The 26,280-nt window shown below is 41.0% G+C and overlaps 1 protein-coding gene across 1 annotated transcript in view; it reads left to right on the forward strand.

Annotated features, from left to right (window-relative positions):
* Nucleotides 1-26,280, forward strand: part of LOC123758842 (Ca[2+]-channel protein alpha[[1]] subunit D) — a 797,128-nt gene that overhangs the window by 733,720 nt on the left and 37,128 nt on the right. The window contains exons 40-41 of the mRNA XM_069338501.1: nt 13,640-13,738; nt 22,178-22,212. Of these exons, the coding sequence (XP_069194602.1) occupies nt 13,640-13,738; nt 22,178-22,212 (134 nt within the window). The remainder of the gene's footprint in view (nt 1-13,639; nt 13,739-22,177; nt 22,213-26,280) is intronic.

Below are 26,280 nucleotides of genomic sequence, written 5' to 3' on the forward strand. Positions count from 1 at the left end.
CTTTGTTCCGTTAGTTTAAATCTTTGACCTCTTGTTCTTGAAATTCCAGGTCTCAGGAATTCTTCCCTATCAATTTTATCGATTCCTGTTACTATATTCTACATAGTGATCATATCACCTCTTTTTCTTCTATCTTCTAGTTTTTGCATATTTAATGCCTCTAACCTCTCCTCATAGCTCTTGTCCTTCAGAGCTGGGAGCCACATAATGGCATGTCTTTGGCACTTTTTCCAGTTTGTTGATGTGCTTCTCAAGATATGGGCACCATTCAACTGCTGTATATTCCAGCTTTGGTCTAACAAAAGTAGTGAACAAATTCTTTAGTATTTTTCTATCCATGTACTTAAAAGCAATTCTGAAGTTAGAAAGTGTAGTATAGTCTCCTCGCACAATGTTCTTAACCCTTAAATGGCGCATAGCTATATACCATTTGACACCCACAGGCACATACCAAAAAAAAAAAAAAAAATTATTTTTTCTTCCTAACCTGTTAATTTGTGTTCACTGATCACGGGAAAAAATAATAAAAAAATCATAAGTGGCATATATTGCCTGCTATAGGGCGGGGAATTCTGGCAAAAAATAGGCGCCGACTCAGCATGCGTCCCAGGCGGTCTGTTGATCGCCAGCTGTCAGGCCGGAGTTGCCACAAAGTGATAATTACCTAATTATTTCAATGTCTCTGATTGATTTTTCGTAGTTTTTTTGCTGTAATATTATTCAATAGTGTGTAGTGTGATATAATTATATAATAAAATGAGTGAATCATCGCTGTACTCAAAAATAGGGTGTGCATATTGTTGATTCAATTATGTTCATCAAACAGTGAACAAATACTTTGTCGGTTATTACACTATATACACAGGTTATATATAAGTATCTGCATGTTTTTTTTCACCACAATGAACCACTAAGTTCCTATTATGAGTCAAAAAGTAACGAGGAGTGATCGCTGTGTACCAGCCAGCCACTCACGCCCTCCCTCAAGTCACCTGACTCACCCACATTCTCCTCCCACAATACTGTTTTTGCTTTTATTCACTATATACAGACGCTATATATAAGTATCTACATTCGTGTTCACCATAACGAACCACTAAGTTGCTATTATGAGTCAAAAAGTAACGAGGAGTGACCGCTGTGTACCAGCCAGCCACCAACGCCCTCCCTCAAGTCACCTGACTCACCCACATTCTCACTCCCACATACTGTTTTTGCTTTTATTCACTATATACAGGCGCTATATATAAGTATCTACATTCGTGTTCACCATATCGAACCACTAAGTTGGTATGCTGAGTGGCAGTGGCAGCCCGCCACTGGCTGCCACTCCCTCCCTGCCTCACATCACCTGACTTGCCACCATTCTCCACCCACCATGCTGTTTTTCGCTTTTATATACAGATGTTATATATAAGTATTTACATGTTTTGTTCACCATAACTGTACATCTAAGCTTGTATGGTGAGTAAAGGCACAAAGACGTAGGACCTCACACAGTCAGCTGATGGCTGCCGCCCTCAAGGCCAGACGCACTAATATTTCTCCTCCAACAATACTGTTTTTGGTGTTATTACGCTATATACACACATTATATATAAATATCTACCTGTTTTATTCCCCATACTTGTACAAGTAAACTGGTATGTTGCCCAAAGACCATCGTGGTCATCAGTAAACAACATGGTAAGTCCTGCAGACGACGCTCCTCCCTCACCAAAATGGCGGCTCCCAACCTACTCCTCTTGCTGTTTATACCCTCTATACACACATTATATATAGGTATCTACATTTGTGTTCACCATAGCGAACCACTAAGCTGGTATGGTGAGTGCAGTCAATAAAAGGTGGCAACACACAGTCAGAAGATAACGCCACTACCCTACCCTCCCACAGCATTACTCCTCCCTCCATGGCGCACAGCGCTATATATCACCACAATCCTGCTATTATCAGAACCCTGGTCAGTTTTATCACAGTCAGGGGTCTTCTGTAATAATATCATCACTACATAATAGCATGAACAAGTATATTATGGCATTTTTAGGCGATGCTGTGGTCACAACCTGAACAGCAGTGTTGTTAGCTCATGCTGCATGCACCAGCCTTGGTTGCTCACTCAGTACTGAGGCTCTTACACCCAAGAATGTTGCCTACGATTTTTTTTAATAATGCCGTCTGTTTACAATTGCCCAGAGGAAGCTGATATGAACCCCATGTAGCCACGGGACTTTTAAATCTAGCATAGTACTCCACCACATCAATAGCTATGGTGCGCAATTCTGCAACAGTTACTCACCACAGCTATTGATGTGTTGTGCATTTTAAAGGTTAAACAGTGGGGCTGAATGTTGTCTAAAAGCAGAGTTTGTTATTGTCCTGATAAAAGATTTTTGCTAGGTGATGATGGGCTTGAGGTAGTTTGCAGTGGTTAAACCCATGCACAGATACCATATGTAATATAGGGATAGATTAGCACGTAGTATAGTGAGAGGAGAGCAGAGGCTGGAACATAATATCTGAATTTAGAGAGTATACCAACCATTTTAGAGACTTTCTTGGTTAAGTGTGTATGTGGATGCTGAAGTTGAGTCACTTTGTCTAAGTATAGGCCTAGGAACTTTCCATCATTTTTATTGCTGATGTATATTGTCTATCTGAAGCTGAATTGCATTTGTTGATTTGCTTCCAAATAAGATGTGGTAGGTCTTTTCCATGTTTAGTGTGAGTTTGTTGGTTGACATGGATTTTGGTAGCAATATTTTCACCAGAATAGGGGTTTGTTTTGGGGTGCCTACCTTTATGGGTGCCAGATCCGGTCGATGGCAGACATAGAGTGCTTCCAACCTCACAGGGGTTTCTATAGGCTATTTCTTCTTGTTTCTATAGAGCCCCTCTGAAGGGGGCTAGGTTCTGGATCGTGATCCCCAGTAGGCAAGAATTCCATACACTTTGACTGATGCCAGAGCGCTAATGGATACATATCAGCCTGGATAGCTCCGAGGAGCCTCCGGGTCTCACCCTAGAAAATGGCATTTCATTGCGTTTAACGCTGGTTTTTTAGGATATCAGGGAAAGTACGCCACTAGAGATTTGTTGAATAGCAGAGCTCTGGGTGGTGCAAGGGCATTGGTGGCACTCTTGTATACCATAGATGGTATTTCATAAATGTTCCCAGCTTTGGTTTTTAGTGAGTGAATGATGGACATAACATCTGTCGGGCTGACTGGTAAAAGGAGAAGAGAGTTGAATAGCTGCCTGTAATATAAGTAGTAACATGTGTCTGGGTCTGTGGGATTTTTCTGGCAAGGTTAGCACCAACTTATGAAAAAAAGCTATTGAATTCAGTTGCCGTTTCTAAATAACTTACATGTGTATAACCATCCTTGGAGAGTTTTATCTGCTTGTTATGTGATTGCTGTTTAGAGCCTAGAATCTTAGAGATGGCTTTCCATGTGCTTTTTATGTTTCCTTTTGCTTCTTCCAATCTACTCTCATAATAGGAAATTTTTGCTTTACTTATTATACTGGTAAGCTTTGATGAGTATCTCTTAACTACTTGTTTTGTAACTAGGCCAATCTTAAGTTTTCTCTGGGGAGCCCCTACGGCTCCCTGTAGCTTCTCGGGCTAATGTATGTTTTATTAGATTGAGACATTAGCTATGGAGTTCAGACCTACCAGGGACCAGCGCCAGAACCTGGCCCTTTCAGAGAGGTTTCAGGGAGCAATGGCCCTGGAAAACCCCCTTGTGTTGGGGTTTTTCCTTATCTGCCATCGACCGGGGTTAGACACCCAGAAAGGCAGGCATAACAAAACAAACCCCACATGTTAAGAAACTAAAACAAAAAAACGAACAGAGAGGTAGAAACTCCATACAATCCCAAGGAAACAAGCAAACATCATACTTTACTGCCGCGCCAATTGTCCGCGCAGCTGTCCCCGCGCCGAGAGGGTGTGGGGAGGGGCCCCCAGACCTCACCGTGCTGGCTGCCTAGCACCAGTTTGTAAGCTAATGACAACTGGGACAGACACTTCTCTAGCCTCAGTTTCCTAGGCGGTGTTTGCCTTCATGGCAATCACTGCCATGTGTTGTGTTGTGAGGTGGCCAGGTGTTCCTCATCAGTACCGGGACTGCATGCGCTTAGGGGCTTCCTTCCCTAAGCGCCCTGTGTGTACTGCTCCTGTGTGACAGAGTTATCTTCCCTGGGGCGTTCGGGAACCATTCCTGTGAAGGTTCTTGTTGCTCAGCTTTTGCCTCGCCCTTGGGGCCAGCTGGGGCTTGGGGCCCTTGTTTGGCCTTGGGTAGGGACTGGTGTTGTGCTGGTTAGGGTGTCATGGTATTGCGCGGCCTGCCATCTACGTGGCGATCGGTTCCTGTTGCCTCTGGGGATGATGTACTTTTGCGGGGATTTCTTTTGTTTTTATTTTCTTTGCCTGGTGGGGGTCTGCCTAGTGGCTATAGTTCCACTTGTAGTGTTTGGTGGCCCTCTGCTAGGCTCCCGTGATTGTACACATTGCAGGGGTTTCAGTGTTGCATCTACCCCCTTGTCAGCTTGGGTGTTAACCGGTTAGCAAATCCTTGCCCGGGCTTCCCGTAGCAGTCAGTCTATGGGCCCTGGAAAACCCCTGTCGGGGCACGGTGGACCATTAATTGGATGTGTCTTCCGGGTTCCATCCCATCTTGTATGGGTTCGTTGGTTGCTGTGCCCTTGTCTCAGGGTGATGGTCGCCACTTTTACCTCTGTCTTGCTGCCTGTTGGGTCACTGGCACCTTGAACCGGAATCTTGTGAGAGGTGTTCTCTGCTTGTTCTCCAGTACTCCTCTGATGTCCTTACTATTCAGAGTATAGGCGGCATCCATGTTGCAAGCTATCTTGAGGTTATCTTGAGATGATTTCGGGGCTTAGCGTCCCCGCGGTCTTCAAACAGGCCTCCTTTTTGTTACACACCCCCCAGGAAGCAGCCCGTAGCAGCTGTCTAACTCCCAGGTACCTATTTACTGCTAGGTAACAGGGGCATCATGATGAAAGAAGCTAGCTTTAGCTAGGTTTAGGTTGCTGCAACACGCTAGGTTGGTTTTGCACCCGGATGCCCTGGAGCCGCCCCTGTTTTGGTTAGGTGCGGTTCACCCCTTTCCCTCCCTGTTCCCAGCTCCTGACCATCTGCGGGTTTCGGGGTCGGGGCAGGGTTTAGTTGGTGCTGAGACTCGGGCGGCTTCGGAGGCTGCCCCGTTCAGGTTGGGGACAGAGGTTTTCGAGCCTGTTCCTCCTGCCAAGGCTTCTGGGTCTTACCAGTGGCCCTTTCTATGCTGCCTTTCCCCTGGACTCTTCCTTTTCTTTGAGGGCAGAGGGCGTGGAGGACGGCTCTGCCCTGGGGCCTCTGTTGCGGGTTCCTGGGGCTGTGGGGGATGCCTGCTTGCAGTTCTGGGGCTGTTTGCCCCTGCCTGGGTCTTCTGCTTCTGGGCGGGGTTTTTTGTCCCTCATGTCTACTTGCTTCCCACATTTGCTAGCGTGTTTTGAGCTCAATTGCATCGGTCATGGCTCCTTAGTGTGGTGGCCATTTACTTTTCTGCAGATAACTCCCCTCTTGACCACCAGGGCGGCGCTGCGGTTTGTTTACCTAGGACGAGATGTGGGAGCTCCCATTTTGGGTGAGTTTTTTCACTTCTTTCAGGGGTTTTATCCTCCTGTTGCCAGTTTCTTTGATTTTCTGGGGTTTTACGCCCATCTTCTGTTCCTCTAGGAATGCTTGGATATTGGTTTTTACACTGGTTTTTGCGATATCTGTCTGTTTTGGATCTTGGCCCTAGGGTTTGGGCTTAGTGTCCCTGTCTGTTTACGCTTGCTCCCACACCTTGTCCCTCATTTTTCGGTCTATTTTGGTAATTTCCCTGGGGGTTCTGTCTTGGTGCTGTGCTTTGTCCTTCAGTGGTACAATTCCACTGGCAAATGTGGTAGTTTGGGCTTCTCCAGGTTTGATTCCAGGTTCCCTTGAGTTCTTTGGTTTCGTTCTGGAGGTTTCTTCCTCTTGGGCACCCTTTGTGGTTTCAGGGGGCTTTGTTACCTCGTTAGTGACCAGGTTCTGCCTTCTGGGGTTCCAGGGTCTTCCTGGCTTGCAGGCTGATATTTTTGGGTCTTGGCACGTGTTGTGGTCGTGCCAGGGTTTTGGGTTTTTGTTGTTGAGGTGGGTATTTTGGTGCAGTTTTTGTGCTCTCTTGGTGCCTTCTTTGTCAGATCAGCGTGGTGCTCTCTACCCTCCAGGTCGGTGGCTTGTCTTTTTCTTTTCTTTAATTTATTTTTCAATTTTATTTTCACGTTTGTATGTATATTTTTATACATTTTGTGTGTAGGTATGTATGTATATATGTGTATATGTGTATATATTTGTACATATATGTATGTGTGTATTTATCTGCAGTATATACATTTTCTTTCGGAAGGGGTTCGGTTCCCTTCGCTGTTGATGGGGCACAGGGGGGTGGGGGCAGCTTGCTTTGTTGGCTCTCGCTTGTGGCTGTCTTCTGGCCTCTGGTGGCATCGGGCAGCTTCTCCCCATTTGGGGGGTTCAGGGCTGGCGGGGTGGGCTTTTTCCCCTGCTCTTCATGTCATCTTGGTGTGGGTGCATTTGGACGTGGTCGTTCCGCCCCATCCTTCTGAGGTTCCCGCCTGTTTTAGTGCAGACACTGGCATTGCAGTTCTTCTGGACTTATGCAGTCTACCCCCCTGGATTCTTTGCCTTCTTTGGAAGACTGTTGTCTCCGGTCCGGCTTCTGTTGGGGCCGGGTGTATGGATGGTGTCCCTGGACCTCCGGGTCACTTGTTGGCACGTTCCTCTCCAGTGTTCCGGGACTGGCGCAGTGGGTGGTGGGGCTTCAGGCTTGCTGCTTTTGTTGCCTTCCCTAGTTTGTAATTGGCACTTAGTGTATTTACACACCTTTACTGGATCTTGGTGACATGTCTACGTCTGCTCGAGATTTGGTTTCTGGCCTACCTCGCTGACTGCCTGGTGTGGGTTCTCAGTCTGTCCGCTTGTCTGCTCACCAGGGGTGTGATTCTTTCCAGATCACTGGGTTTGGATTCCTGGTGATCTGGAGGCTGTTCCATCTGGTTCTGTCCCGGGTTCGGACCAGGCTGGGTCTTGTTTAGGACTCTTGGACCGCTTAATTGTCTTTCCCTCCAGAAGCATTGCTGCGGCTGTGGTCCTGCCTTCGGTTCTTTATGAGGGGGTCTCGGGTCACTCGGTGGTTGCTCGAGCAGTTGTGCAGAAGTCTGAACTTTGCCGTGCTGGTCTGCCCGTTGGGTCGGGTTTTGCTTCGGCGTCTGTTCGGTTCCTTTGGGGACTCCCATTCCGCCTCTCTTGCAATTGTTGGGTTTGTCCTCCAGGGATCTTGTGTTAGTGCTGCATCACCGGCTTCCTCTTTTGGGGTTTTGTGGTTCCGTTCCTTGGCGCCACCCCGAGCCTTCGCTCGATGTGTTCACGGACGGGTCATCTCTCAGGCTGGGGCATTGTGGCCAGTGCTCACCAGGCCGGCCAGGGATGGTGGGGTCCATCTGTCCATTGGGCTCACAGCACGGTTTGGGAGGTCGTGGCTGTCTGGTTTGCGCTTTGGATGGTTTGGCTCATTTGGGGTTCTCCCGTCCGGCTCCATTCAGGCTGTTTTTCGGTGGTTCATTGCCGGAGCCACGGGGATTCTCTTAGCTCCTTGACCTTTGGGGTTGGTCCCTTTGAGTGGCTCGTCTGCTGGATTCTCGGGGTTTGGCTAGCTGTGCATTTCATGTCCGGGGTGTCCTACGTCCTGGCGGACGGCCTGTCTCGGTTCAGTCCTCTGTTCACGGATTGGCCGGTCATCGCCAACTCATTTTGTTGGCTCTGCTGGACATATGGACTCCTAGACATGGATGTCTTTGTGTCGGTGTGGTCTCGGCATCTCCCATTCTATGTGGTGCCCTTACCCACCTGTGAGACATTCACATTGGATGCCTTTCGGCAGGACTGGTTGAGGTGGAGTTACCTGTTCCTCTTCTCCCGTTCCAACTGTTGCTTCGGGTTCTGACTTGGTTGGAGTCTTTTCCAAGGAGAGTGGTCCTCATGGTTTCTTGGTGGCCAGCCCAGCTTTGTTTTCAGACGCTTCTTGATATGTGTCAGAACCCGGGGCATTTTCCGTGGCTTCGCCTCTTTCGGCAGATTGGACCGGTCCTGTACATGACTGGTTCGGCCTTCTCCTCGGCTCTTCGCGTCTGCTCTTTTGACCCAGGTATATCACCATCTCTTTGGTGATCAGATGACTTCGTTTATGGTGTCCCACCTGCGAGCTTCATCTCGGCGACAGTATGACGTTCCTGGCGTTTCTATTCGCCATTTTCTTGCTCTTTCGTAGGTTGTCTTCTTTTACACATCGGGATTATCTTGTCCTTTCTTGGGGTTTAAGGACTGTTAATTGATGCTTTTTACTGTTGCCACGTATTGTGCAGCACTGGTGGAGCCCCTCCGGCTTGCGTTCGGGGTGGACGTCACATCCGTCCCGGTCCGTACGCTTCTCGTGTTTTGTTTCACCTCCTGCCTGCTCATGCACCGCCTGAGCTGTCCTGGTCCTTGATCAGGGTGCTCTCTTATCCTTCCTCGGTTTGTGGTTGCCCCTTCGGTTCAAGATTGTTTTTCAAAGGCCATATTTTGTTGGCATTGGCCTCTGTGGGTCGGATCGAAGATCCTCCAGCTCTCCTGCTCAGAGGTTTCTGCTCTTTTGGTACTGGTGGTAGGTTTGTTCGCTTGCAGCCTTTCTCCATCCTTCTCGCGACAGTCGAGATGGCTGCTTTCCAGAATGGTCTTTGGGTTATTCATGCTTGGTTGGTTCGGCCGGGAGTGCGACATGTGTTGTCCTGTTGCGGCTCTTCGCCGTTACCTGCGTGCCGTGGCTGGGGATGCACTTTGGGTTGATCCGGTTCCCCTCGTTCCCTGTTTCAGGGCTCGGGTCTCCCAGGTCATCTGTAGGTTTAAGTCTACCAGCCTGCAGACTATCCTTGCACTCATGTCGTTTGGACATTTGCAGCTTTCGCTGCCGTGTTTGGTGACGTCTTGGGCTCATTTTGGGTACGAGGATTTAGGGGTCGCACAGGCTCCTGGCCGCTCGCTCTTTTGAGAGCATGTCTGCTCCTGTGCGTTCTTGTGTTGCTTTGGGTTGCAGGTTGCTGCCTGTTGTCTCAACTTCGTGTCGCGGAGTTTGTGGTGGCCGCCTCCCGGGTTAGCCCTTTCTTTTCCTTCTTTTTGGGTATGAAGCTCCAGGGAGCCATACATAGGGGCTCCCCACAGAAAACCAGCATTGAATGTAATGAAACGCCATTTTCTGGATGAGCCCCAGAGGCTCCCCTGGATATCCTCCCTCCCACCGGTCAGCGTTTTTTTCACGTTGGTTGAAGCTTAGCTTCCGAACTGGTGCTAGGCAGCTGGTGAGGTGAAGTCCGGGCCACCCCCTCTCGGGGCGTGGAGCTGCGCGGACGAGCAGCACGGCAGTAAAGTGTGAAGTTTGCTTGTTTCCTTGGGATTGTATGGAGTTTCTACCTCTCTATTCGTTTTTTTGTGTTAGTTTCTTACCATGTGGGGGTTTGTTTTGTTATGCCTATCTTTCTGGGTGCCTAACCCCGGTCGATGGCAGATAAGGAAAACCCCCAACCACAAGGGGGTTTTCTAGGGCCATTGCTCCCTGAAACCTTTCCTGGGGGGTCCAGGTTCTGGCACTGGTCCCTGGTAGATCTGAACTCCATAGCTAATGTCCTAGTCTAATATAACATACATTAGCTCAATAAGCTCCAGGAAGCCAACGGGGCTCACCCAGAAAATGGCGTTTCATTACATTCAACGCTGGTTTTTTGCAAGGTTTGCTGTGTAATACCTGCAGTAGTGATGATCAGTATGCTGGTTATTGTGGATTTGTGACAGTAGATATAGTTCAGGGTCAATATCAGTTTGCATATAGATAAAATGGAGTCAAGATACAATAAAGTAATCAATTACAGAACAGTAAAATACTAAATCTACTATAAATTTACATATTATAATTTTTACAAATTACAGTAAATTTTGATTGTAAATTTGTGTCTCGGGGCTCTGCCCCGGGACCTGTGTCAGAGGTTCCCGGGGCTCAGGGAAGGGGGTAGAAGTCTGCTAGGAGCTCTTGCAGTCCTTTTTATTCTGCTTGGGCCCTTGTGTCTTATGGGCAGGGATTGTTTCTACATGAGAGGGGGTTTACATATCCTTCCCTGTACGCATTTGATTTGGATGTGGCTCTCCATATCCTCCTCCCTGTCTCTCACAGCCATTTTTGAGGTCATGTCTTGGGTAGACATTTGGGCACAGGGGTTTTCAATGCTTCACTGGGGCATTTTATTTGTATACCAGGTGTGCCTTTTGGAGAGGGTTGTATTGTTTATTGGGGCTGTTCTTGAATATTATTTCAATAATCCTTTTTATTTGGTAATAGATAATGAAGTTCAATTTTTGGTCTGGGGCTGTCAGTTTCACTCCATTTTAAATTACATTCTTTTTTTCTGTTTTATACAGTGAACTCTTAGTGGATTTGTAATAGTTTTATGGGAGTGTTGCGTGCTGTTGAGGTTGTTGTTTTCCATTGTACCATTTCTAAATATCTTCTGATATGGGTGTTATCTTCTCTATTCATGTATCCATTGTTTATTAATGCTTGAAGGCTTCTTTCCAATTCTTTACGTATGTTCTGCCAGTCAGAACAATGTGTAAGGGCTATGTGTATATGCGAGTTTATCACACTATTTTTATATCTATTTGGGCACTTACTGTGGCCATTCACACACATTCCCATGTTGGTAGGTTTTGTATAAACTTCCATGGTGAAAATGATTGTCTTTGGTTCTTGCTTAGACATCGAGGAATGGGAGCGTACCATCGATGTCTACTCTGTGGATAAAATTAAGTACCGAGTGTTTAGTAAGAAGATCTTTTATTCCTAACATTTCCTGGAGGTTTTTCACACATACACACATGAATATGTCATTGATGTATCTGCAGTAGATGTGAGGTTTTCCTATGGAAATGAAGATACTGTCTTCTAGTGTTCCCATATAAAAGTTACCAAAGAGAACTCCTCGTGGGGACCCCATGGCTACCTGTATCTATCTGCATATAAATGTTCTCCCAAAGGGTTGTGAATAGAATCATTTTAGTAATTACCTAAGTGTAGTTAGAGGATGAGAGTTACGCTCGTGATGTCCCGTCTACCCAGCATTCTTTGTCATATAATGCTTTGAAACTACTGACGGTTTTGGCCTCCACCACCTTCTCACTTAACTTGTTCCAACCGTCTACCACTCTGTTTGCGAAAGTGAATTTTCTTATATTTCTTCGGCATCTTTGTTTAGTTAGTTTAAATCTATGACCTCTTGTTCTTGAAGTTCCAGGTCTCAGTAAATCTTCCCTATCGATTTTATCAATTCCTGTTACTATTTTGTATGCAGTGATCATATCATCTCTTTTTCTTTTGTGTTCTAGTTTTGGCATATTTAATGCCTCTAACCTCTCCTCGTAGCTCTTGCCCTTCAGTTCTGGGAGCCACTTGGTAGCATGTCTTTGCACCTTTTCCAGTTTGTTGATGTTCTTCTTAAGATATACAACCGCTGCATATTCTAGCTTTGGCCTAACAAAAGTCATCAACAATTTCTTTACCACCCATGTATTTAAAAGCAATTCTGCAGTTAGAAAGCGTGGCATAGGCTCCTCGCACAACGTTCTTTATGTGGTCCTCACGTGATAGTTTTCTATCTAGAACCACCCCTAGATCTCTTTCTTTATCAGAATTCTTTAAAGATTTCTCACATATTTTATAGGTTGTGTGGGCTCTATGTTCTCCTAATTCCTCATTCCATAACATGGTATTTATTCACATTAAATTCCATTTGCCAATGGGTTGCTCCATATACTTATTTTTTCCAGGTCTTCTTGAAGGGCATGACAGTCATCTAAGTTTCTTATCCTTCCTATTATCTTAGCATCATCAGTAAACATGTTCATATAATTCTGTATTCCAACTGCTAGATCATTTATGGAGACAGTGAACATCACCGGTGCAAGAACTGAACCTTGTGGTACTCCACTTGTGACATTTCTCTAGTCCGATACATTGCCTCTGATTACTGCCCTCATTTTTTTTTATCAGTCAGAAATTTTTTCATCCATAACCTAATCATTATTTCAAAAATACTATATTAATACAAATGGTTGAAACATTATAGTGTAAATCTCCAGGAGATTTCGAAGGGCAGACTCTGATATATCTAGCTTTATAGTAGAATTGTCATGGTAGATTCTAAGATTAACCCTTAAACAGCAAACTGTTAAATTTCAAGCATCCCCAGGGCGCTCAAGAAAAAAATTGTTCTGAAAAAATATTTTTTCTTATGACATTGTTAATTAGCCTTCGGGAAGCACAAAAATCTAAATAAAAAGTCTCTAGCTCTTGTGGTTTAGTTATAGTGGCCTGGAGAAGTTGCATATTTTTAGTTGAGGTGCTGCATAGAAAACACATTGTTCATTTATTTTCATTGTTTCTCAATTTATTAATTTAGTCTTTTCATGCTAACAGGTTGTATTTGTGTGTCAAAGTTACTGTCTATTATGTAAAACTTTGAAAATATAAGTATGTATGGATATACAAGTAAAGATATAAAGACACCCACATACTTATTCATAATAATACTTGTATAAATATATTTTAAGCCTAAATCTTAAAATTGCATATAGCACACATTTTGCCTCAAATATATACATGGTAATCACTCATTTGCTGTTGCTAAAAGTTTAGTGTCTCCTCTATGACTGCCCTAAACATTCAGATACTGGATGGTGATGTTGGCAAGCAATGGTCATAATTTTCTCACAAAGGCCCTAGAAGGAAAGTGAGGGACTCAGGATTTTTTTTCAAGATGGGGGATGGTTACTGGTGGTCTGAGGTAGCAGATGTGAGCTCTATGTATGTGTAGGACTATTTTAATTAAATATGCAAATCATATATGTATGATTTGCGCTGTTTAAGGGTTAAAGTTGATGGTAATGTCCACAGGGACATCTGTAAATGTTGAGTCCATGTCTCAAAGAGAATGGTGAAAAGGCAACGGTTGAAAAATTTGGTTTCAAGAGTAATGAATGTACCAAACAGTAACGAATTGACAAAATGGACAAGGAACAATGTTTGAGTCTTGTAACTTCAACAAGATGCCACAGGTTAAAGCTTAGGAAACAAATGTGCCAAAAATATAACAAAGTTCCCTGTAGTGAAGTGATTTGTAAATACTGTAATTGGAACAGGTGAGAAGATGGTGAATGCTAAAATCATCAGTAGTTTTGAAGCATCATATGATAGAGTATTGGGATGCTACACAAGTGTGGCTCTCATGCTGTAACTACACTTAGGAAATTACACTTTGGTAATGTAATTACATGCCAAACAAAAGCACATAAAACACACCCTATAATATACTGAATATATGTTTGTTGAATGATACCAGACAATTATTTATGAGTAAGAGAGTTCAGCTTCCATGCAGGGATGTTTTGCCTTTTGCATGTAACCCTACTTGCTCATTTCCCCCTCCTACTTGCCCTTCTCCTCTGTAGCTCTCAATCCCTGGGTGAGGACGATGAAGGGATCCCAATGCGTCCACTTAGAATAATGAACGGAGATCCTGAAAGAAGATCTAATCTAGTAATAAAAGAGTAAGTATTTTTTTTTGTCATAAGTTCTTTGGATGAATGCTAGTAACTGTCATAGTATTCTTGGTGTTATAGCAATTTTAGGTAAATTTGTGTCCTGTAATTACCTAAGTAATTACCTCAGTGTCCTGTGTGCATAGTATTTATATCATGGCAGTATAACAATGTCTTTAAGATGTTTATTGCATGCAATTCTATTAGTATGAAATGGCAAGTTATAGTCTCCATAAAATAGCTGGCTAGATACAGTAAAAAAAATATATATACAATAGGGCCTCGACTTACAATGCTAATCCGTTCCCAGAGACAGATCGAAAGTCGAAGCAATTTTTCCCATAAGAAATAAAGGGATTTGAATTAATCCGTTCCCCACCCTCCCAAAATATTAACATACAAATACATGTTATACTGAATACAATGTTTTTTCTAACTACAATACAGTACCTAAGTTTATCTTACCTTTATGGAGGGCTCTTGATGGCATATGGAAGATGGTGATGAGGGGGAAGGAGGAGAGTTGTTACTGTTTGGAAGGGAAGTCGCCTTCCATTATCACATCAGGCAATGATGTTTTCTCTGGGGTACTCTCTCTCCTACGTTTTGCCTGAATACCACTAGGACCTGGTTGTGGTTCAGTGCTTGTTTGTCTCACTACAAATTTGTCAAGAGACATTTGTTTTTCCCTTCATTTTAACATTTGTCTGTAATGATGCATCACTTTAGCACCCATAATGTCCTTTTTCTTAGCCAGTATGGTGGATATCGTTGACTGAGATTTGTTGTACTGCCTAGCCAGGCCAACAACCCGCACACCATTTTCATATTTACAAATGATCTCTTGTTTCTGCTCTATGGTCAACCTTACATGGGATCTCATATGTTGAGCCTTACTACTGACTTTCCTGGGACTCTTGGCATGATATATAATAATTACTTTAATATTCAAAATGCAAAATATCACCACAAAAGCGAAATTTCTTATAGGCGTGATCGTCACTAAGCGGGCAGCTGTAGTAAACTGAGGCAAGTCGGCCGTGTGACCGGGAACCATGCTCTCAGTCAACCCGAACGTGTACCAACAAAAATCGTAAGTCGACGACACTATCGGATATCGAGTCGCATTTTTCGATGAAATTTACATCGTAACTCAAAATTATCGTAAGTAGGGGCAATCGTAAGTCAAGGTGCCACTGTATATATATATATATATATATATATATATATATATATATATATATATATATATATATATATATATATATATATATATATATATATATATATATATATATATATATATATATATATATATATATATATATATATTATTAAATATGACCGAAAAAGTAAGATTAATAATTCTAACACGAATTTTCTCAATCTTTCGTACATTTCTTTTCACTGTTGGAGGTAAATCAAAAATCAATTCTCCAAAATTCATTTTTATTTCTAGTCTGACGCGACACGAGCGCGTTTCGTAAAACTTATTACATTTTCAAAGACTTTAGTTCACAAATACACAACTGAATAGAACTTACGCATCTCCGATTTTATATCTACCTTTGAGTGAGGTGGAAGGGGTGATGTGGCATTAACACAAGACAGAACAAGATGTGGCATTAATAGGGTATTAATTTCATCAACACAAGACAGAACAAGATGGTATTAATAGGGTATTAATTTCATCAACACAAGACAGAACACGAAACAATGGATATTTGAATAGAAGTGTTTGTAGAAAGCCTATTGGTCCATATTTCTTGATGCTTCTATATTGGAGCAGAGTCTTGAGGTGGATAGAATATAGTTGTGCAATAATTGGCTGTTGATTGCTGGTGTTGACTTCTTGATGTGTAGTGCCTCGCAAACATCAAGCCGCCTGCTATCGCTGTATCTATCGATGATTTCTGTGTTGTTTACTAGGATTTCTCTGGCGATGGTTTGGTTGTGGGAAGAGATTATATGTTCCTTAATGGAGCCCTGTTGCTTATGCATCGTTAAACGCCTAGAAAGAGATGTTGTTGTCTTGCCTATATACTGGGTTTTTTGGAGCTTACAGTCCCCAAGAGGGCATTTGAAGGCATAGACGATGTTAGTCTCTTTTAAAGTGTTCTGTTTTGTGTCTGGAGAGTTTCTCATGAGTAGGCTGGCCGTTTTTCTGGTTTTATAGTAAATCGTCAGTTGTATCCTCTGATTTTTGTCTGTAGGGATAACGTTTCTATTAACAATATCTTTCAGGACCCTTTCCTCCGTTTTATGAGCTGTGGAAAAGAAGTTCCTGTAAAATAGTCTAATAGGGGGTATAGGTGTTGTGTTAGTTGTCTCTTCAGAGGTTGCATGGCTTTTCACTTTCCTTCTTATGATGTCTTCGACGAAACCATTGGAGAAGCCGTTATTGACTAGGACCTGCCTTACCCTACAGAGTTCTTCGTCGACTTGCTTCCATTCTGAGCTGTGGCTGAGAGCACGGTCGACATATGCGTTAACAACACTCCTCTTGTACCTGTCTGGGCAGTCGCTGTTGGCATTTAGGCACATTCCTATGTTCGTTTCCTTAGTGTAGATGCCAACAGCGACTGCCCAGACAGGTACAAGAGGAGTGTTGTTAACGCATATGTCGACTTGAAAAACTTGAAAAATTGTCTCTGATTTTTAAGAAACTTAATATAAATTTGGTGTTCACTAATAGTACGATCAAATCCAATTTAATAAAAAACTCCCCTGATACAGCAGGTTGTGTGTATTCGATTCCCTGCAATGATTGTGATTCTGTGTACCTTGGACAAACAGGAAAGTCCTTACAATTGCGGTTGTCACAACATGCTTATAGTATTAGAACTGCCCAAACGTCTAATGCATTGTATCTACATACGAGTTTATGCGATCACAATATTAACTGGAATGGGGCAAAAAGCATTACCAATTGTGGGGATTTCGTGGAACGGAATTTGATTGAGTCTGCTCTAATCAGTCAGTGTCCAAATCTTCTTAATGTTAGTACTGGAATGTACAAACTTGATCCATTTTTAAGTTATAATATTGCACAACAGTTTAAGAAACAACTCTGATAGAGAGGCTTACAATGTCTCATTATAATTGTATATTCATATATTGTGTGTTCATGAGGTTTTTCTTTAATCTTTCATCCTTATTCTCTGACCGCTTAATCCTCTTTGACCATTCTAAGCTAAGTTATACCTGTTTTTGGTTAATTACACCTGACCAAACCCTAGGGATGAGTTGGTCAGGTGTCGGCCTATATATCCTCCCCCTTCTCCCTTCTCCTTAGTCAGTCTGGTGTTGACAAAGGCTTTAACTAGCCGAAACGTTCACCTCATTTCATATTTCTCTGTGGATTTTCCGCATATATATATATATAAAATTTCACCAAAGCCGACATGAGGCCCGCACCAAATAAAAAACTATGGTGATCGTTAGCCGTGAGCACCAAACAGCGATGAGATGTTATGCTCTTTTCAGGTTTGTCAACCCCAGAATTGTTCTATGTCATTAATTTTGGTATTACTGCGATCCCAATAAAATTCCCTACACAGACATATGAATATAACGTACAAGACATGGGCACGCCCCACCCTCAAGACCATGGGAAGTTGCCCAAGGGATACCTGCTACCGCACGCCCAACTGCACATCGGCTACACTCCTATTGAAAAGTTTATACTCTTTTTCATGTTTTTGACTGTAATTTTCGATGTACGTGTTTCATTTTGGTATCAATGTGGTCTCAATGAAATGTTCTAGAGGAACATACGTATAACATGTCATCAAAGCTAACGTGATGCCGGCACCAAATAAAAAACTAAGTCGTTTGTTAGCCGTGCATGCCACACAATGCGAACACGTTGCTACTCTTTTCAGGTTTATCAAGTCCAAACTTGTTCGACATTGTTCTTTTTTGTATCACTGTGATTTTTGTGTTTCTGTGTTTTTGACATCCAGCCTCAAAACTGAGGTGTGGCTTGCCGGCGTGAAGGGTCTGGGGCTCCCCCTTCCCGCTCCCAGAGAGGGGGGAACTGCGCAGACAGGGTGCGGCGATGTGTGATGTCACACTAGTTTGCTTGTTTTCTGTTGGGGAGTTCTATCCACTAGTTCGGCTTTTGGTAGCAATTTTAACCAGAATAGGGGTTTGTTTTGAGGCGCTTACCTTTCTGGGTGCCTGTTCCAGTCGATGGCAGACATAGAACACTTCCAACCACACGGGGGTTTCTATAGGCCATTGCTCCCCCTGCCTCTCTGAGGGGGCCCGGTTCTGGCCGTGGTCCCTGGTAGGCCTAAGAACTCCATACACATGACTGATGCCAAAGTCTGACATTAGCATATCAGCCTGGGAAAGCTCCAGGGAGCCAACGGGGCTCCCCCCCAGAAAGTTCTTTTTTCTTTTTCAAAATAGATGTTGCAGTGCTCAACTGTTTCAATATGTATCTAGTAAAATCAGGAAGGAGACCGCCAACGTGTTCATTATACATAGGATTGGCAAGAAAAAACAAAACAAATCTATTTAGAACTTGGCGCAAAAAATGAATAAAAATATATTTGTGGCAACTCGTGAATCTTGAACGTAGCGTGTGACTGCCCCCAGGAGTCTATGCTAGGGGCGACCAGCAATTCATGATGTCACGCACCATTTTCCAGACCCCATTGCAGCTAAAGTAAGTACAATTTTGAGTTTATTTTTACATTTCTGTAATCAGGGAAGGGGTTTTAACCCTCAAACCACTAGGGGCCCAAATGGAATTAACACCCACAGGTGCAACAAAAACAAAAATCCAAAAAATTCTTTCATCTTATAGAAGTGTTCATTTTTGTTCCCTGATCACAGAAAAAAATAACAAAAAAATTGTAGGTGGCATATTTTAGCTGCAATAGGGTAGGGAAACCTGGTAAAAAAGGGGCGTTGGCAGAGCCTTCGCCAGAAGAGGTCTACTCCGCCCGAGCTGTCAGATGGCAGTTGCCACAAATATATTATTACCTAATTATTTCAATGTCTTTGATTGATTTTCTCTTAGTTTTTTGCAGTAATATTATTCCATACAGTGAATTGTGGTATATTTATATAATAAAATGTGTGAACCATCGCTGTACTCAAAATTATGGTGTGCATATTAGTGATTCAATTATTATGTTCATAAAGCAATAAACAAATAGTTTTGCTGTTGTTACACTATATACACAGGTTATATATAAGTATCTGCATGTTTTGTTCACCATAACGAACTACTAAGTTGGTCTTGTGAGTCAAAAAGCAATGAGGAGTGACCGCCACACACCAGCCAGCCACTCATTGCCACTGCCTCCCTCAACAACACCTCACTCGCCCTCATTCTCCTCCCACAATACTGTTTTTGCATTTATTCACTATACACAGATGTTATATATACGTATTTACATGTTTTGTTCACCATAACTGTACATCTAAGCTTGTATAGTGAGTAAAGGCACAAAGACGTAGCTATTCACATAGTCAGCTGGTGACGGCCGCCCTCAAGGCCAGACGCACTAATATTTCTCCTCCAACAATATTGTTTGTGGTGTTATTATGCTATATATTTACAGTCTCCGTGGTGTAGTGGTAAGACACTCGCCTGGCGTTCCGCGAGCGCTATGTCATGGGTTCGTATCCTGGCCGGGGAGGATTTACTGGGCGCAATTCCTTAACTGTAGCCTCTGTTTAACACAACAGTAAAATGTGTACTTGGATGAAAAAAACGATTCTTCGCGGCAGGGGGTCGTATTCCAGGGACCTGCCCGAAACGCTACGCGTACTAGTGGCTGTACAAGAATGTAACAACTCTTGTATATATCTCAAAAAAAAAATATACACACATTATATATATAAGTATCTACCTGTTTTATTCACCATCCTGTACAAATAAGCTGGTATGGTACCCAAAGACCATAGCGGCCACCAGTAAACAACATGACAAGTCATGCAGACGAAGCATGTCCCTCACCAAAATGGCGGCTCCCAACCTACTCCTCTTGCTGTTATCTCACACTATACACACGTTATATATAAATATCTACATTTGTGTTCACCATAGCGAACCACTAAGCTGGTATGGTGAGTGCAGTCAATAAAAGGTGGCCACACACAGTCAGAAGACGACGCCACAACCCTCATTCCCACAGCCTTACTCCTCCCTCCATGGAGCACAGCGCTAAATATCACCACAATCCTGCTATTATCAGAATCCTGGTCAGTTTTATCACAGTCAGGGGTCTTCTATAATACAATCAACGCTAAATAATAGCAGTATCATGTATATTATGGCATTTGTAGGTGATGCTGTGATCAAAAGCTGAACAGAGGTGCTGTGAGCTCAGTGCTGCGTGCACCAGCCTTGGTGGCTTGCTCAATACTGATGCTCTAACACCCAAGAATGTTGGCCTGGATTTTTTTTCTAGGTGGCATCTGGCAACTATTGGTTGTGGCTATACTATAGCTGCCTCTATCCCAGGCGGCGCGTTTAAATTATAGCGCTAGACACAAAAGCATATATAAATGATGTGCGCAGTTTCGGTTTTGTCACTGATATCATATATATATGATATGCGCGGTTTAAGGGTTAAATTAATTTCATTTGAGGATTTATTACCAAACAAAATATAGAAAGTTTTGTCAATGTTAAGGGTGAGTTATCTCTGAATAAGGGTGAATTATCTCTGAATTCCATGATTTTTTCCATTTTATAATGACGCAAAGTATGCGAATAGTTCTGCTGACAGAGTTTACATTTAGTCAAATCTTAGCATCATTAGAAAATATGTTCAAATAATTCTGTATTTCTTCTGGTAGGTCATATAAGTAGACAATGAATAATGCTGGTGCAAGAAATGAACCCTGTGGTACTCCACTCATGGCATTTCTGGAGTTTAATACTATTACCTCTGATTACTGCGCTCATTTTTCTCTCAGTTAGAAAATTTATCATCCATGTTAGGAGCCTCTGTGTCACTCCTTCTGTATATTCCAGTTTCCAGAAAAACTTCTTATGTGTAACTGTCAAAAAACGTTTTTAGGAGCAGATAAATGTGTGTATACTATGTATGTGTAATTACCTAAGTGTAGTTACAGGATGAGAGCTACACTCGTGGTGTCCCGTCTTCCCAGCACTTTTTGTCATATAACGCTTTGAAGCTACTGACGGTTTTGGCCTCCATCATCTTCTCACTTAACTTGTTCCAACCATCTACCACTCTGTTTGCGAAAGTGAATTTTCTTATATTTCTTCGGCACTTTTGTTTAGTTAGTTTAAATCTATGACCTCTTGTTCTTGAAGTTCTTGGTGTCAGGAAATCTTCCTGACACCAGGAACTATCGATTTTATCAATTCCTGTTTTGTACGTAGTGATCATATCACCTCTTTTTCTTTTGTGTTCAAGTTTTATCATATTTAATGCCTCTAACCTCTCCTCGTAGCTCTTGCCCTTCAGTTCTGGGAGCCACTTAGTAGCATATCTTTGCACCTTTTCCAGTTTGTTGATGTGCTTCTTAAGATATGTGTGTGTGTGTGCAATCGTCTAAATTTCTTATTTTCCCTAGTATCTTAGCATCATTGGAAAACATGTTTATACAATTCTGTATTTCTTCTAGGTCATTTATGTAGACTGTGAACATTACCAGTGCAAGAACTGAACCCTATGGTACTCAACCTGTGACATTTCTGCAGTCTGATACATTGCCTTTGATTACTACCTTCATTTTTCTGACCACTAGAAAAATTTTCATCCATCATCCATGTTAGGACACACTCTGTCACTCCTCCAGGATGTTCCAGTTTCCAGAAGAACCTCTTATGAGTAACTCTGCCAAAAGCCTTTTTTAGGAGCAGATAAATGTGTTTGCACTATGTGGAAAACAATTTTTATGGATAGTAAATAAAATGCATTTGGTACTCTGTATATATGTCTGCCTATATAGTAATAGTTTGCCTTTGCTATCTTTTTCTTGTAAGGAAAATGAGTAATGAATTTAAGCTATAGATTGAAATGTACTAAATATATTCAGCACATTACACAAAATAGTAAAGCACAGTGTGTATAAGTTTATAGTTTTTAATCATAAATTTGTTAGATATTCATAGTATTCCTACATGAATAATAATTTTATGTCAACTTATAAGTTATTATAATGATGTACCTAAAAATTAATTTATGGATAAATATTACAGTGGTGAGTACAGAAGAAAAAGCTCTCATAAAATTATATTATGAAAACATGGGAGCATTCTCTTTTCATCAATAAATATGCTTTTCTTGGCACTGCCTTTCAAGCCTTTCTTGAATCTAATTCTCTATTAATAGTAAAACAGTACATATGTAAACAGTTATTGGAATTGGTTAAAATTGTGTAGTTGCACCACTTTTTAAAATTTTTACATGTTTCTTTCTGTGTATTTAACTAAACTTTGGTAATTTTCAGCAAACAAATGCAGTATTTGACGCCAGATTATCATGGTAAGGTTAACGTTAAGCGTTGCAGCATGGCGTGGTGGAGGCTCCTCGAGAATCTGTCACAATAATGTGAGGCCTTGAAGGAACACCAACACCTGCTTAATATCAGGGGTTTAGGGGCGAGCTCTATTATATGTAAGGGTCATTTTTTAAATCATATCTCTCTCTCTCTCTCTCTCTCTCTCTCTCTCTCTCTCTCTCTCTCTCTCTCTCTCTCTCTCTCTCTCTCTCTCTCTCTCTCTCTCTCTCTCTCTCTCTCTCTCTCTCTATATATATATATATATATATATATATACTGTATATATATATATATATATATATATATATGTATATATGCAGAAAAACGCATTTGAAATATAGAGAATGCTTAACCGGTTTTCGGCTAATTCGCCTTCATCAGAGCAAAGTAGAATGCTTCACTCTACTTTGCTCTGATGAAGGCGAATTAGCCAAAAATGCATTAAGCATTCTCTATTTTTCAAATGTGGTTTTTTTTACATTTTTGTGATCATTGTTGCATGCATATATATATATATGTCGTACCTAGTAGCCAGAACTCACTTCTCAGCCTACTATGCAAGGCCCGATTTGCCTAATAAGCCAAGTTTTCCTGAATTAATATATTTTCTCAAATTTTTTTCTTATGAAATGATAAAGCTACCCATTTCATTATATATGAGATAAAAAAAATTTATTGGAGTTAAAATTAACGTAGATATATGACCAAACCTAACCAACCCTACCTAACCTAACCTAACCTATCTTTATAGGTTAGGTTCGGTTAGGTAGCAGAAAAAGTTAGGTTAGGTTAGGTTAGGTAGGTTAGGTAGTCGAAAAACAATTAATTCATGAAAACTTGGCTTATTAGGCAAATTGGGCCATGCATAGTAGGCTGAGAAGTGCGTTCTGGCTACTAGGTACGACATATATATATATATATATATATATATATATATATATATATATGTCGTACCTAGTAGCCAGAACGCACTTCTCAGCCTACTATGCAAGGCCCGTTTTGCCTAATAAGCCAAGTTTTCCTGAATTAATATATTTTCTCTATTTTTTTTCTTATGAAAAGATAAAGCTACCCATTTCATTATGTATGAGGTCAATTTTTTTTTATTGGAGTTAAAATTAACGTAGATATATGACCGAACCTAACCAACCCTACCTAACCTAACCTAATCTATCTTTATAGGTTAGGCTAGGTTAGGTAGCCGAAAAAGTTAGGTTAGGTTAGGTTAGGTAGGTTAGGTAGTCAAAAAACAATTAATTCATGAAAACTTGGCTTACTAGGCAAATTTGGCCTTGCATAGTAGGCTGAGAAGTGAGTTCTGGCTACTAGGTACGACATATATATATATATATATATATATATATATATATATATATATATATATATATATATATATATATATATATATATATATATATATGTATATATATATATATATATATATATATATATATATATATATATATATATATATATATATATATATATATATATATATATATATATATATGTATATATATATATGTATATATATATATATATATATATATATATATATATGTCGTACCTAGTAGCCAGAACTCACTTTTTGGCCTACTATTCAAGGCCCGATTTGCCTAATAAGCCAAGTTTTCCTGAATTAATATATTTTTTCTAATTTTTTTCTTATGAAATGATAAAGCTACCCATTTCATTATGTATGAGGTGAATTTTTTTTTATTGTAGTTAAAATTAACGTAGATATATGACCGAACCTAACCAACCCTACCTAACCTAACCTAACCTATCTTCATAGGTTAGGTTGGGTTAGGTTGCCGAAAAAGGTAGGTTAGGGTAGGTTAGGTAGGTTAGGTAGTCTAAAAAACATTAATTCATGAAAACTTGGCTTATTAGGCAAATCGGGCCTTGCATAGTAGGCTGAGAAGTGCGTTCTGGCTATTAGGTACGACATATATATATATATATATATATATATATATATATATATATATATATATATATGTATATATATATATATATATATATATATATATATATATATATATATATATATATATATATATATATATATATATATGTCGTACCTAGTAGCCAGAACGCACTTCTCAGCCTACTATGCAAGGCCTGATTTGCCTAATAAACCAAGTTTCCATGAATTAATGTGTTTTCGACTACCTAACCTACCTAACCTAACCTATTCTAACTTTTTCGGCTACCTAACCTAACCTAACCAATAAAGATAGGTTAGGTTAGGTTAGGTAGGGTTGGTTAGGTTCGGTCATATATCTATGTTAATTTTAACTCCATTAAAAAACAATTGACCTCATACATAATGAAATGAGTAGCTTTATCATTTCATAGGAAAAAAATTAGAGAAAGTATATTAATTCAGGAAAACTTGGCTTATTAGGCAAATCGGGCCTTGCATAGTAGGCTGAGAAGTGCGTTCTGGCTACTAGGTACGACATATATATATTTATATATATATATATATATATATATATATATATATATATATATATATATATATATATATATATATATATATATATGTATATTACATAATGATATAATGACAAATTATATCACTGTGCTACGATTAACTAAAGTTATGAGATATTAACTTATCGGTATCAATTGTGCGGGTTGCAATTTGATATGCCACTGCACCTGTCTTAATATTTTGGATGCCTTGTGTGAGGCTTACCATAATGAGAAAACTGAAAGTATTGGCCTCATTTACTTTTATTGCATCACTTGCAGTGATAAACTTAGGAAACGTAGCAGTAACAACAAAACTAAAGATGAACCAAATGAGGAGAATAAGGATGAATTAGTTGAAAAGGTTGAGAAGAGTCAAGTATTGGGATAAAAGATGGATCTTTAAATGAGATAGTTGAGAAAGTTGTCAATGAGCATAGACACACAATACTAAAGGATCTGATCGAAGACCACAAGACAATGAAGGAGTTGCAGGAGGAACAAAATGTTTTGATGAAAGAAATTATAGACCTAAAAAAACATTAGATGATACAAGTACGGACAGGCCCAGGGAGAACCAGTCGTACATGGGTGGTAGTCAGACACTCAAGGGGAATTCAGTGAATGCAGGCAGAATTTCAAATAGGGATGCAGGTGCTCAAGAGAGGGATACAGAAACCATGGATGGGTCTAGACGAAAAAACAACCTCATTATAAGAAATCTTGCAATAGAAGAAGACAAGAATGACAAGGAACTCATTGAGGCAATATTAGAGAAACTGACATACAAGGTGGAGGACTTAAATATATCAGATGTCAGGAGGTTGGGTAGGCCAGAAACAAATATGGTAAGAATAACCATTGTAAATTTTGAGCAAAGAAGGAAGATACTAAACAATGCCAACAATCTCAAGGAATATAACGAAGTATATATATCTCTGTACCTCACTATTGAGCAGCAAAAACATGACAGGGTGCTAAGAGGCAAAATGAAGGAATTAAAAAACATAGAACGATATAAAAATGCACAGCTAAGGATCAGGAGGAGGTCAGGTTATCCAGATTGCAGATGGGGAAGAAGTCAAAATCTTTTACCCAGTCAGGAAGAACTAAAACTATATATCTCAGATGACAAACAGGTTTAGGACCATAGTAGAAATATACAGAATAGTAATGTGCTAATAACAGGAGCAGGCAATGGTAATGTGCTAAATACAGAAATCTCTCGGCCCCCAGGAATAATGTCAGAAGTTTAAATTGTTTTTACACAAATGCCAGAGGCCTAGTATATAAATTTGTCTCATTCTGAGCATATACTGAGACTGAAAATCCCGATATCATGGGCATCAGTGAAACATGGGGCCAATAGGAAATAATAGAAGAGGAATTCTATCTCTCAGGATATCACCCACCCTTCAGAAAGGACAGAACAACAAGAGCAGGTGCGGTGATACTGCATGAGAGAGTACCTGGATGCTACCAACATTGAGGAACTGAATACCATGGGTTCCTCAGAGTCTGTATGGTGCAACATATTAACTCAGGATAGTAGCAAAATGACTGTAGGAGTA

The sequence above is a fragment of the Procambarus clarkii genome, chromosome 1 (assembly GCF_040958095.1).
Source record: "Procambarus clarkii isolate CNS0578487 chromosome 1, FALCON_Pclarkii_2.0, whole genome shotgun sequence".
Lineage (NCBI taxonomy): Eukaryota > Metazoa > Arthropoda > Malacostraca > Decapoda > Cambaridae > Procambarus > Procambarus clarkii.